The sequence below is a fragment of the Scyliorhinus canicula genome, chromosome 11 (genome assembly GCF_902713615.1).
Source record: "Scyliorhinus canicula chromosome 11, sScyCan1.1, whole genome shotgun sequence".
NCBI classification, from domain to species: domain Eukaryota; kingdom Metazoa; phylum Chordata; class Chondrichthyes; order Carcharhiniformes; family Scyliorhinidae; genus Scyliorhinus; species Scyliorhinus canicula.
In genome coordinates, this window is record NC_052156.1 from 67309724 (window position 1) to 67324861 (window position 15138).

The window sequence follows — 15138 nt, forward strand, 5'->3', positions numbered from 1 at the left end:
CTAAGAAAAATGAGGGAGAAATTAGAATATATGAGCAAACCAGGAAACAGATGGTAAGAGCTTTTACAAGGAGGCAGGTCAGTGTTGTGTGTTCTTTTCTGTCTTTCTTTCACCTTCACCACCTTTACCGTAGGCAACTACCTGGAATGTCACTGATGTGGAGATGCCGGCATTGGACTGGGGTGAGCACAGTAAGAAGTCTTACAACACCATGTCAAAGTCCAACAGGTTTGTTTCAAACACGAGCTTTCGGAGCACTGCAGTGCTCCGAAAGCTCGTGTTTGAAACAAACCTGTTGGACTTTAACCTGGTGTTGTAAGACTTCTTACTGGAATGTCACTGTCAGTGACCTCAAGGCACTGACACAGCATGTGTGGAGAGTGTGCCGTCTGCAGTCGTAGCATCAGCAAGCACAGCCTTTTAATTATTGATCACTTGCTGTATATTTGAACATTCAAAATAGATTTCAAACTTATTAAGCTGTGGCACGAAAACATGTTGCATCATGTTTGAACTGAGCATTCAGATAGTGAATTAAATTGAATTATTACCGCAAAAATGGAGGCATTATACAGAGGGAAATGTGGCAATTGCTTCAAGAACTCACGGCACACAAAATTAATGTATGATGAACAAAATGAAATTATCAATATAAATATGAAAAAAAAAGCACAGCACAACAGGACATAAACATTGGTATTGCCTTACCTTTCCAAGGATCTGTGCCAATTGCAGTTAGCATAAAATCAAAGCATATAATGCATTAAGATAAAACTTTTTGCTGTGTAAGGAAAATAGTTCACTGGTTTACGACTTGCTCCAGAAACTAAATTACGTTTTTTTTTAAATCGAACAGTTGTATAATATTTTTGCTTATCTTTTTGCAAATATTTTTGAGATTCTCCTTGTAACTTACCGCAACAACAAGGAAAACATTTCCTCTCCATTTGATCCTGTTATAGGGATATCTTGAGAGTAGAGTTAACTGTTGCTCAACATATTTATCTGATAAATACACTGCCAGCATAATACGAATTTCATAAGTGGGAAATTTATGTGTAATTTACTAAGTCCTCATTTTGTCTTCAATGTATTATGTGTATTGTCTAAATGTAAAGCAGGCAGAGCCTCGATTTAAAAAGACTTTGATATTTTCAATTTCTGATCAAGACTCTCACACAGGTCTCAAAGTGTTTCATATATCAGGAATGAATTGTGCCACAGCAACATTTCACAAACAACAAAGAGATGAATGACAGGCAAAATCTGTTTTGGTAGCTTTGGCTGAGCAAGCAATGTTGGCCAGGATGCCAAGAGAACTCTTTGCTCTTTTTGAATCGAATCCAGAGATCTTGAATCTCTACCTGAACTTGTGAAAAATGCAGGAAGAGCATTGATTTTATGTCTAATCTGAAGGATGGTATTTCCGAGATGGTCAATGCTACTTCATGATCGATTGTAAGTGGTGTCTCACAATTTTCCTGCTGAATTTTCCTAAAAGGATGGATTGCATAATTAGCAAATGCCATTGGGTAGCCCAGTCACTAGCTAACGCATTATAATTGAACTAACCAAAGGTGAGTGACAGACAACTTTGGAAATTACAGCGATAACATTAAAGTTGAAGATGAATGCTCTGGTTGACATCAGTGCTTGTTGTTTTTATTTTACCTTCGGGCAAATAGCAAGGAAAATCAGGTGCACCACTGCCAAAAATAGAAAGTTTTACATCCAAGTTTTTTAAATGTCCAATTCAATTCCTGGTCAGCTCAAGTGCAAATCTATGATGCAACTATCAAATAGTCACTACAGTGCTGTGAAAGAAGGGTTGACCAGTGGCATATTATGAGTCCCTCTCCTTAAAATAAATCTAAGTGCATTAAGCTTTTACTGCTTGCTGAACTACAACTGACTGGTGTGCTACTATTAGATATTAAATACTCAACACATTGGAATCAAGATAACTAAAAATGTTGCACCTGAAATCACTTGAGCAACTTAGTAAGTATTTTAAGACCATAAGATACAGGAGCAAGAATTAGATCATTCGGCCCATCAAGTCTGCCCCGGTGTTCAATCATGGCTGATATGTTTCTCATCCCCATTCTCCAGCCTTCTCCCCATAACCCCTGATCCCCTTGATAATCGAGAACCTATCTATCTCTGTTTTGAAGACACTCAGTGATTTGGCCTCCACAGCCTTCTGTGACAAAGAGTTCCACAGATTCACCACTCTCTTGCTGAAGAAATGCCCCCTCATCTTAGTTTTAAAGGATGGTTCCTTCAGTCTGAGGCTGTGCCCTGGGGTTTTTGTTGTTCCTACTAGTGGAAACATCCTCTCCACGTCTACTCTATCCAGGTCTCTCAGTATCCTGTAAGTTTCAATAAGATCAACCCTCATCCTTCTAAACTCTGATGAGTAAAGAACCAGAGTCCTCAACATAACAGTAGCAATGGTGCTACTGTGCTGCCCCTACATCCCCCTGCCTCAGAAAACATTAATGTTTGTTCACAATCATTAATACTTTTTTTTTTACTTTACTCATTTGTTATATGTTTTGACAATGTGAATGGGTTTAACTAGGGTGTCCATAAACATGATATGCCAGGTCAGTGTCCATCTCTTTCGAGAAGTCATTGTGCCTGCCTCTACTGCCCACATGAAGACTGTTTTGTGTACTGGCGTCTTGCTTCTTCTCCTCTCAGCTCTGTGCCTTTGGAAGGCCTGCATCCGTAATTGCCACACGCGCATCACCAGCCTCTTCTTCTGCGCTTCTTACCATAACTTTGGTTGCTGCTTCTCGTGCGTTTGCTGTTTCTTTTGTCTCTGGTTTATCAGTCACGATCTCACCTTTTTTACTTTTGTCTTTGGGATGAGCTAGCTCCTGCTCCTTGTTTTGACATTTGGTTTGCTAATTCTTTTATGTTATGTTGAGGGTTGGCAGCCTCTGATTCGGTGCTGGTCTGCACTCTGTGCTCAGAGATCTGCAGAGTCTCAGGTGGATCCTGATGCAACGACGCGTCATCACTGGGTTGTGTGGCCATGCCCACTTCTGCGGCCTCGACAGGATGTTGAAGCGCCTCAGTTTCTGGTGCCTGGATGGAGGTTAAATCCACGGCAATGGGTGCCGTCCCTTCTTGGCTCACTGGAGCATTGCGCAATGGATCCTCTGCACTTGAAATAACTATGCTGACACTCTCTGGTCATGATGATCCAGGTGTTAGGTCATCATGGCCTTGTTCTCTAATATATGATTGATCTGTTGAGATGCCGAGTGCCGCTGCCGTCGTCATCTTCAAATCTTCAGCACTCTGCTACCATGTTGTGTTTGGTGTTTGATGTCAGGCAAAGAATCTATCAATCCACTTGTGACTTGTCCAAACCAGGATCTTTATTGAATCATACGTAGCAAGATAACGATCTGTTACAGGGCAAGTTACCATGGAGTTTCTTTGTACTCCTCTGGAACTACACCTCCGCACGACTGCCCACTTGTACGTCTTATAACCATCCCCTTATCACCGGATGTGCCCGCAATTATATCTGAGTGCCTTGTCACATGATCCCTGTCTGGAGACTGCATGGTGGGTCTGCACCTCCAGCTGCTGGCTTTAACACTGTACCAACATAATTATCCCCAGGTTTTCCAGACATTAAAGCTCCACTTTAAATTTTTCATGCAGAGCACAGGGCACTGGTGGGGCTCTAAAAAATGTTGGTGTAGCCTCAGGCTCTGTTCAGATTTTGGCCTTCATCCCTTTTATGTATCCCATCTCTCTTTGAAAAACTTCTTGGCATTTATATAGAAGTTCCTGGAAAACCCTGTCTGTGATGATGATTATCTCCAGCCAATTTAGCCTGATTTTTTTTCCATCCTCGCCCCATGAGGGTCGGTCTCTATCCTTTTACTAAAATTAAGGGCAGCTGGGCAGACTAGTGCTGGTATGATACTGGTGTTCACGTTGTGCCCACTATCTTCATTACCCCCAGTATAGGTAGCTAAACTGGCCGTAGTACTGCTGAGACTCAAGGCTTGCAGCCCTCCCTGTCGATGCTTATATGTCTGCTCTCATACCACTGTGGCAGCAGTGCCTGTATCAACCTCCATATTGAATGGATGGCTGTCAACAATAAGGACAAGTTTGATGGGGGATATCTTGCTTAACTTCAGCATTTTGAGCTTATAAACATCAACTTCTCTTCTGGGTCTTCCACAAACTTATTCAGTGGAGTTGCCAATGTTTTTATGGGGGGAACTAGGTGTAGTCGATCTGACTTCGCATCTGGTTTGTATGTGGCCTTTTGTATTGCATCTGAAGCAAACAAATTCTTTACATTTGCATCTGTCTTGGGGAAGTTCTGTGCCACAATGATAAAAAGTTTCAAAATCCTGTGACTGACGGTCCACTCTTCCTTTTCTCATGATGTGGCGATGCTGGCATTGGATTGTGGTGGGCACAGTAAGAAGTCTTACAACACCCCCGTTAAAGTTGAACAGGTTTATTTGGAATCACCACCAGGCTGAAGTCCAACAGGGTGCCAGCTTGGCACTGCCACCTGGAAGGGGCAGTGACAGGGTACCGGGTTGGCATTGCCAAGATGGCAAGCTGGCGTTTTTTGCACAACTGTGATCAGGCCGGGTGTGGCCTGCATGGGTATTGAGGGTTTTTGGGGGAGCCGGGACCCCCTCATAGTGAGTTGGGGTTGGGGAGTTGGCGGTTGTGCCTGGGGCTCTAGAGATTGGGATGCTATTTAAAAATGGCGTCCCGACCTTTCATAATCTTTCACTGTGCTCTGATGTTCCGACGAGTAGAACTCCTCAGTGCAGAAAACGGGGCTATGTGCGGCCTTGGCCACATGTTCCCCACTAGGACCCCCTATCTAACCCGAGTGACATTTGATAGCCTTGTGTTTTGTGGCTAACGTGCCCAATATATGCAGATCAGCACAACTCCAACACAGGACTAGTCCCAGTGATTCCCAGGCTTACTCTGTTGATCCCTCTCTACCCGGGTCTGCACCCTGGTAACCAATAGGCCCTGTTCAAAGGCTCTGTTCCCATAATCTGTGGGTGGGTCACATAGTCTGCAAAGGATCGCCCTTTAAAGAGGCCAAGCTATTACAGTGAACATTTAACCAGAGCCCCAAATCAAGTAATGAATCTAACCTGCTTTGCCATGTAATTAATATGGTGCAGGGTTCAGCCAGTTAAATTGGAAATAGAGCTTGGCGATAAATTTGATTTAAACTCAGTCTCAGTCCTATGATAGGTCGTGTGCGCAGTGGGTAGAAACTCCAGGTTCAAATCGTACCCCAGGAATTGATGGCCAAGGAAGGTGTATTTGTAACATGGCCAAACAGATTGTGTAGCAACCGACAAAATCCTTCCAAACACACCATTGGCAGGCAGTAAGAGCAGGAGAGAAACCTGATCAGCAGAGTAGTACCCCTCAAGCTATAAGCCTTTGGCGACAGGCTAGTGACCTGCTCCAGGAAGATAAATGCTATGGGAACATATGAAAGTCCGTCTTGTGCACTACTAGGTGCAGGAACTGAAACAACAACACCAACAGTCATACAATCTGGAAACAATTCGAAGTGAAATTCTTTCCCAATTGTTAAAGAACATAAATGGCCATTCATTGATGTTAAGACACATTCAATAGCTCTTTAACTGAGCTACAGTATTAGCTGCTGGGTTTTCTGACCAAAGAGGCTGGTTGGGATGACAGAAAAAATCTGCTGATGGCAGGATTTCTAATTCAAAGAACCCTGGTATGGGTCAGAACATGAACAACATGCATTTGGACTCCTGAGACTGCAGCAACCACAGGTATGAAGAAAATGTTTGGAAAGGCTAACCCCAATCTCTCTTTGACCTGGAGTTCTGCTTGGGATCTTAGCAGGTTGTCCAAATCTTACCAAATAAAATAAGGGATACTTTGACTGTGGGACCAGGGTAGTGGGATTCTAGTGACCATCAGAGCTGGGGTTGGGGGTGGGGAGGGTCTCAAAGTCATAATAGCAAGGGAGAGGGTTGGTCACAAGTAACACATCCTTGCAACTTAACTTGTTGAGTCATAACATTATCACCTCTCTTCTGCCAACTCACTCACTTGAAGTTGCAAGGGGCTTAGTTAGGTGATGTTTTCCAAGAAGAGACCAGCCTCACAAACCAACAAATTCAGCAGTAGAGTTGTTGTCCCTCCAGCCGAGCAAAATTACATCAAAAGGACTGCAAGAGGGCGGGAAAGTGAGTGACATTACACTTTCAAGTGTCAAGCCCCATGCTCTGACTTCCCCAGTCTTCTGAAATGCACACCTCAGAACAAAATACTTGGCAGCTGCAATCACCCCCTCTCCCTTCAGGCACTTGTTCACATTCCTTTCTGCACAGCAAATGCTCACCCTCATCTATCACCCTCACAATAACTTCACAAATGCTCTTCTCCCCTCTCTGAGACACTCTCCAACTCTCTGTTTTCTCTTCTTGCAGGGCTGGTGTTGGGTAGATTGAGGAGCTGAGGGATTGGATGGGTGCTGGAGTGACCGACACTGTGAGTCACTGACAATGTCTATTTCTCTCTGCTCCACTGGGAAGGAGGCCCCAGATATCAGCAACAATCTGCTGTAAAAATCTGAGCCTCCCGATGCATTGGTGCTCAGTCACATTGAAAGAGCTGATTTTAGATCCCCACAAATGAATTTCTGTGTTCACCCCCGCTGCCCTGTTGGGCAACACGTGGTTCACAAGAAGGCAGCTTGTGCTATTGCTGGCATTGGGTTGCATGGTGGCACAGTGGCTAACATTGCTACCTCAGAGCGCCAGGGACCAGGTTTGATTCCAGCCTTGGGTCACTGTCTGTGGAATTTGCACGTCCTTCCTTTGTCTGTATGGATTTCCTCCGGGTACTCTGGTTTCCTCCCACAGTCCAAAATGTGCAGGTTAGGTGAATTGGCCATGATAAATTGCTCCATCGTGTCCAAAGATGTGCAGGTTAACTGAGGTTATGGGTTTACGGGGATAGGGTGGGGAGTAGGCCAAGATAGTGTTCTTTTGGAGAGTCGGTGCAGACGCAATGAGCTGAATGTCCTCCTTTCTCACTGCAAGGATTCTGTAAACATCCCTTCCACTGTTTCTTATTTGAGGTCCAGCCTTCTGCTGCAAAGATTGCTTCCATGCTGCAGTGAAGGCTCAGATAGCAAAGTGTTGGGATAAAGTAATCCTGTAAGCACAAGCGTTTCATTGTGGCTGACTATAAGCTGAACAATTTCAATCTTTGAAATCTTCCCTACATTTAACAAATATGGTGCCGATCGGTTGTTTGGAAGCCACTAAATTGGACCAGCTGAGACACTAGAAACAACACTTACATAGGTCCTGATGAGCAGTGCCTGGTGAATGGGAAAGGAGTGAACACGAGCTGGGAGTGCTCCTTGTGGTTCCACATTCAGATAAGTAAGACAAACAAAAACTTGTCCCATCTTCACCAGACTCCAGCATTTCCCTTTAAGGCACCACTGATTATGCCACCATTGGTTAGTTATCTTTTTTGTCGCGGGTGGGACATAAGGCTGCAACAATGTTCCTCCATCAGGCCCTACCTTGTACCTCACCCCATCTCTTCCAGTTGGTTTACCACATCCTGCGCCATGTTGTTGGCCAGCCTCATTTACATTTCCCAGCTGGTGTCTATCTTAGAGCGAACTTCCATATTCGCTCTTGGGACATGGTGCGCACATATCTGGGCTATCTTAACCGGTGCTTCTTGATCTCAAGCACAATGCTGTGGCTGCCAATCTTGTTGTACAGGTCATCATTGGAAATTTTATTTTGCCAGTAGATGTTACCGATCTTACGTAGGCAACTGTTATGAAATCTGTTGACCTTGCCCGTGTCTGTCTTTACTACCCTCCAGCATTCAGATTCATACAGCGGGACTGACTTTACATTACTATAGTAGACTCTGATTTTGGTCTTATGACTGTATTGTTTGGACTTCCAAATGGTTCAAAGACTTCCAAAGGCTTCTTTCGCTTTAAGGAACCCTGATTATGTTGCTGCAGAGCTGCAAGAATGGAGTGGAACGTGCAATGCTAGATTTTGTCGAAATTGGCATTGTTGTCTTCAGAGGTTTTCAGTTCCTGATTAGTTGAATACTTGTTATAAACAGCTACTTGGGCATTCAGAATTTGCCTCCTGCCAATTCGGATACAGACTTCAAAATTAGTTTCCCTACTCTTGATTTTGCATGCGCAAATCCAGTACGGTGTATATCAATTTCCACCTCAATCTCTTTATTTTCACAGCAACTTCTACCATATGCCTTTGATTGAGTGATAACACATTTTCTTCCTGTATTAATCAAGTCACAATTGTTCAGTAGTTAATGTTTGAATCAATATCGCTAGATGTGTTCTATTGATTTTCCTTTTCTTCTGCACCATAACTGCGATGCCATCATGAAGATAACACCAATTACAAGATCGACACCAATTACAAGATCTACAAATATTAAAGTTGTAACTCATAGTAAGCAATTTAATTTATTTCTGCAGGCACAGCTCCAGACTACAATGAAAGGCTGGGGTAGTGGTCGACCATCGAAAAACAAAATCACTAATCACAATTGGAATTCATTTGTTAGTTGAACTAATTGAGGTGTTGGTAATTTGTCTTGTTTATTGTATATTGTGTAGTCTAATATTAAAAACTGACATAAAGCAAATGGTGGTGTAGTGGTGATGTCAGTGGGCTGGTAACCCAGATGTTAAGGCTAATGCTCTGAGAATATCATTCAAATCCCACCACTGCAGCTGCATTTAAATTCAATTAATATATCTGGAATAGAAAACTAGTCTCAGTAATGGTGATCATGGCAACTAACATCGAATGCAGTAAAAACTAATTCCCACCCTTACCCGGTCTGGCCGATATGTAACCCAAGAGCCACGGCAATGTTGGTGGCCCATGACTGCCATCATGAGATGACATTGCATCACACTCAATTAAAGGGCAATTAGGGATGCGCAATAAATGCCGGCCTTGCCAGCAACACCAATGTACCATGAAAGGATAAGAAATATGATGTGCAAAAAACCGAGCATCCAAATATCATGACAGAAAATGGGAACGATGGGGACTTCTGTTCTCATTGCATTACTTTATAGGTTGCGCAAATGCAAATTTAGGAGACTATAAAAATACCACAAGGAGGATGATATTCTAACTCTACAACGTTAAAATCTAAGCTGATCGAATGTATGGTTGGCAAAAACAGTCAACACAGTACTCAGCTCAGACTTACAATGGAAAGTAGAGGGGGAGCAAAACATTTTGTCGGGCGGGATTCTTCGACCCGGCAGCGTGAATCCTGCCCCGCCACTCCGACGCCAGCTGCCGTATTCTCCTGCGCCGGTTTTCGGGCAGGGGCAGGGATCACACCACACGTGTCCATGCCCCCCCCCCCATCAATTCTCTGGGCCCCGATAGGCCGAGCGGCCGTCGGTTTCTGGCCAGTCCCGTCGGCGTGGATTGGACATGGGCCCACACAACGGGACCTGGCAGGTAGGTTGGCTGGTGCGGTCCTCAGGGGGACGCGGGGGGGGTTCCGACCCCGGGGCTGGCCTCCATGGTGGCCTGGCCCGCAATCGGGGCCCACTGATCTGCAGGCGGGCCTGTGCCGTGGAGACACTTCTTCCTTCCGCGCCGGCCCCTGTAGGGCTCCGCCATGGCCGGCGTGGAGAAGACACACCCCTGCGCATGTGCCAGAATACGCTGGCCGGTCTGCACATGCGCTGAACCACGCCAGCGGTTCTGCACATGCGCTAACTCACGCAGTCCCTTCGGCCAACCCCTCCGGCGCCGGCTTAGCCCCCGGACGTGCGGAGAATTCCGCAACTTCTGGTTGGCCCGACGCCGGAGTTGTTCGCGCCGTTTTTTACGCCGGCGTCGGGCCATTGCACCGATTCGGGAGAATCCCACCTGATCTCCTCATCTCTCTTCCTGTTCAACAGTCCTGCCATCGTATCTTCTATCAAATTATTTCATTTTCAAATCTGCTGATTATTGAAATTATTAAAATGTCGTGCAGGTAATCTGAAGTGCTCGCCAGCTAATTTGGTGATTAAAAATGTATGCATAAATCCTGATGATTCTGTTGAAATTAATTATCCAAAAGAAAATTAAAAGTCCCTCGCTCATTTATTCTTGAAGCTTCGGGGTTGAACTAAGAGTTAGTAATATAACACTGTCGCAGTATTAAGAAATAATTAAGAGCTGAATGAAAATTGTAATAGCAATTCAAAAAGCATTGCACCAAGATGAATTTGGGACCAATTGTATAAATATATGAAGAGCAAGTGTGAAACCTATTTGGCAGAAAATACTAAAGTTTTCCTGAAAATAAAATTCACCTGCTCAGGTTCTCTCAACTAAATACAGACTTTTACCATTCATAATTCACTAATCTTGGACAAAATAGAAAAAAAACCCAGAAAATATAATGTTTTCCAAAGCAGATGGATGAATTACGGACTGATTATCAATGAACTGCAATGACCATGGTTTAGATTTTTAGCCTACGTCGGGGTGAGGCGCACAGGTGAATAGGTGCTAGAAGTTGCAGGACTTGTGTGCTGGGCGCTGCATTCATTCCACCCCAGGGACAGTTTCCAGGAGGCGGGGGTGTCAAGACTGCAATGGCCATCTCCAATAAAAGAGAATTCATGCATCTCCTCTTGACGTCAATGACATCATCATCGACCATAAACTGAACTAGACCAGCCATATAAACACTGTGGCTACAGGAGCTGGTTAGATGTTCAGAATTTTGAGGTGATAAACTCACCTCATGACCTCTTGCCCGCCATCCATAGGGCACACGTCAGATATGTGGTGAATGTGTTCCACTTGCCCAAAGAAGTAAGACATCAATAACACTCAAGAGGGGTTGACATCGAAGACCAAACAGACCACTCAATTCACACCCCACCTATCACCTTAAACATTCACTCCCTTCACCACCAGTGCACAGTGGCAGCAGGACGCACCATTTACAAGATGTACTGCAGTAATTCAGCAATCCTCCATTAACAACATCTTCCAGACAGGGGGCAGAATTTTCCGACCCCCTGCAGGGTCGGGGAATCGCCCGGGGCCGGCGTAAATCCCGCCCCCGCCGTGGCCAGAATTCTCCGCCACCTGGGAATCGGCAGGGGCGGGAATCGCGCCCCGCTGGTCGGCGGGCCCCCCGCGGTGATTCTTCGGCCCCCGATGGGCCGAAGTCCCGCCACTTTCAGGCCTCTCCCGCCGACGTGGTTTAAACCATCTCAGTGCCGGCAGGAGCAGGTGACACGAGTGGGCTCCGGGGTCCTGGGGGGGGGGGGGGGGGCACGGGCAATCTGGCCACGGGGGGTGCCCCCACGGTGGCCTGGCCCGCGATCGGGGCCCACCGATCGGCTGGCGGGCCTGTGCCGTGGGGGCGCTCTTTTTGTTCCACCGCCGCCATGGCCTCCGCCATAGCCTCCACCATGGCGGAGGAGGAAGAGACCCCCTCCACCACGCATGCGCCGGTGGTGATGTTAGCTGCCCCTGACGCACCGGCGCATGCGCGGACTCATGCCGACCGGCTAAGGCCTTTCGACCAGCCCAGACGCCGATCGGCGTGGCGCCAAAGGCCGTTGCCGCCAGTCGGCGGAGCGGCAGCCACTCCTGTGCGGGCCTAGCCCCTAAAGCTGCGAGAGTTCTGCACCTTTTGGGAGGCCCGATGCTGGAATGGTTGGCGCCACTCCATTACGCTGGGACCCCCCACCCCGCCGGGTAGGGGAGAATTCCGCCCATGATCTCTCTACCACTTAGAAGGACAAGGGCAGCAGGCACATGGGAATCTACCACTTGCAAGATCCCCTGCAAGTCGCACATCATCCTGATTTGAAAATATATAGCCGTTCCTTCAGTACAACTGGGTCAAAATCCTGGAACTCCATCCCTAACTGCACGGTGGGGCACCAACTCCAAATGGACTGCAGTAGCTCAAGAAGGCAGCTCACCTCCACCTTCTCAAGGGCAATTAAGGATGAGAAATAAATGCTGACCTTGCCAGTGACACTTACACCTCATGGAAATTTTTAAAAATGTCATTGAGTTACAGTTTTAAAGCAAGGTTTTAAAGGAAAAAATATTTGTTCAATTTCAGCTTAGTGAAAGCTCACTTGAGTTGGATTTTGAGATAAGAAAAATGATTAAAGCAAATAGTATTCAGTATTATCGTGAGATAAATTGCACAGCAAACTTTGACACACAGACATGCGCTGTTAAACACACAACTCCAAAATGTTACTGTCAGAGATATCCCACTTCTCACAGGGTGCAATGTTGCAGTTCTCACCAAGAGACTTGACAGTGAAATCAAAACAACGGTACGACTTTAGGGTTCTTGCCCAGCTGCTCCCAACTAAAAACAGCAGACAAAGTTAGGGCTGTAGCATTTAGGGATAAGTGAGTTTTTAACATAAGATAGTTACTGCCTAACGAACAAACAATTTAGACCTGAAAAATTAATTTTATAAGAATGGAGTCCAATTCCCTCAGAAGATAATTAATGTTGAAGATATCCACCCCCCCCCCCCCCCCCACCCCAAATATCAGTTTGTGCCAATCCTTCACCACTGACTGTAAAAATTTAGTCTATTCACTATGTTACTTCACTCATGGAATAAAAGGAACAGTGGCAGTATGATGCTCGCAGAGTGACTGGGAACTGTGGTGAATGATGGTTTGTCAGGCTGGACGAAGTGATACACTGGAGAACGCAGGGCCATTTCTGTTTCTTGATATCAATGATCTAAGGGCAGCATATTGGCGCACTGCTTAGCACTGGGTTCGAATCCCGTCCTGGGTCACTGTGGTGATCCACCACTGTATATATATGTGTGTGCCTGTATTAGGGGATGTACAGCAGTACCTGCTATTACAGGTTTGCCGGTAAGCCCCTCCTGGCTAGCTCCGCCCACAGGGAGCAGTATAAATATTCATGAGTTCTCCTGAGCTGCCAATCTACAGCTGCAGTCGAAGGAATAACATCTCATGGTAATAAAGCCTCTCTTGTACCGGTTCGTGTCTTTGTGTGCAATTGTTAGCGCATCAGTCACTATCCGTGTGGAGTTTGCACATTCTCCCCATGTCTGCGTGGGTTTCACCCCACAACCCAAAGGTGGATTGGCCATGCTAAATTGCCCCTTAATTGGAAAAAAAAATTGGGAACTCTAAATTTATTTTAAAGTTCGAACATCTAAACTTGGATCTGCAGGGCAAAATTTCAAAATTTGTTGACGACACAAAATTGCATGTATTGTGAATATTGATCATGAAAACATACACAAGGTGGCAGAATGGGTGGACTCATAGCAGAAGACATTTAATGCAGAAAAGTTTGAAGTGATCCATTGTGGTAGGAGAGGCAATATAAAAGAAAGACTGCCATTCTATTAAGGTTGCAGGAGCAGAGGGACCTGGTGGGTGCATGTGCAGAAATCTTCAAAGATGGCAGGTCAAATTGACAATGCAGTTAATAAGGTACAAGGGAATCATGAGTGATATAGAGGCACAGAATACAAATGAAAAAAAATTACGGAATCTTTCTGAAGCGTTGGTTTGGCTTTGAGTGCAGTATTGTCTAATTCTGCACACCACACTTTAGGAAGGCTTTTGAATGGGATCAGTAAATATTTGCAAGAACTATTCAGGGGTGAGGGACTTCAGGTACATGGATAGAGTTGAGAAACTGCTTTTCTCTGAAGTAAAGAGAAGGTTGAGAGGAGATTTAATCGAGGTGTTCAAAATCATGTGGGCTCTGGACTGTGTGGACTGTGTGGATAGTTCTCGTTGGTGGAAGAGTTGACAACGAGAGGACACTAATGTAGGATGTATGGCAAAAAACATCCATGGGCAGCATGAGGAAAAATTGTTCGATGCAGTAAGTTGTTAGGATCCTGAATGCACTGCCTGAGAGGATGGTGTTGGCACATTCAATCATGGTTTTCATGACGGAATTGGATAATTATCTGAAGGGAAAGCATTTTCAGGGCTACTAGGAAGGGCAAGGGAGCAGGAATGATGAAGTTACCCTTGCGGAGAGCCAGAAAGGACATGCCTTATGTCGTAATTTATTATTGCACTCATGTGTAAGAGGTTACCGTTCCCAAAGTAAAATGCAAACTATTCAAATGATTCAGCTACTCTCTCAAGATTATTAATTTACCAAATTCACCAAAATAAAATTTACCAGTATCATGGCATATAGCATCATTTATATAATCTAGGCATTTGATTTACAAACAATAGAAATAAAATTAACAATACGAATGCAGTAATTAATGTCAAAGATTACAGCAACAATGCCTGCAAGGCTGAATTTAAATTAACAAAGTACAGCATTTCTGAAGCAAAATAAAAAACAAATGGAGCTTGAGTGGATAAGAATTAGTTCCAATCAGCTTAATAACTAAAAATGCTTACCCATATTCTCCAAATGTTTCTTCTTTCATTGGTTGGGCCTCTGGATCCGCACGAGCATCTTCTTTATCTTTAACTGCACAGAAAAATGAATAACTCATGATAAATCAAACATTAAATTTAGCCAGCTGGTTCTTTGTTCCAGACCTTCAGCCCTAGTTAAGCTGAGAAAATATACACAAGAAAATCTCGAAATAAGAATAGCTATTGACCCTTCTTGCATCATGCTTTAAAAGGTAAAGGTACTCAGCTGAAGTGCCACTTAATCTTAATTAATGTCAACACTTTTTCAAAAATTTTCTGTCACTCAGTGATTCCATATTTCCTATATTTCGGGCACAATTCACCCAAAAAATGACCATTAGCGAGATTCAACTAATTGGGAACAAAGTCCTATAGTGAGCGTGTTTAGCTGCGTGTTTCCTGGCACTTGCAGCTCTTGAGAAAAACATGGCTGTACAAGGCAACTTACTCCCTAGCCCCCCTGCATCTCCCCAAACACCCACTCAGGGAACCCCTGGCCCAATTACACACAGACAGAAAATGCCAGACTGGTACCCATGTGGCACTACTAAGGTGCTAGGCTGGCACTGCCAGGGTGTCCAGGTAGTACCAGAGCACC

General features: G+C 44.9%; 1 protein-coding gene across 11 annotated transcripts in view; it reads right to left on the reverse strand.

Moving 5' to 3' along the window:
* The window catches only part of chl1b (cell adhesion molecule L1-like b), a 1165941-nt gene that overhangs the window by 24388 nt on the left and 1126415 nt on the right, over window positions 1-15138 (reverse strand). For 9 of the 11 annotated variants that reach the window (XM_038810694.1, XM_038810698.1, XM_038810699.1 and 6 more), the window contains 2 exons: window positions 14520-14592; window positions 709-720 (listed from right to left, as the gene is read on the reverse strand). In XM_038810694.1, coding sequence (XP_038666622.1) covers window positions 709-720; window positions 14520-14592 — 85 coding nt within the window. The remainder of the gene's footprint in view (window positions 1-708; window positions 721-14519; window positions 14593-15138) is intronic. The other 2 variants (XM_038810703.1, XM_038810697.1) reach the window with 1 other exon arrangement.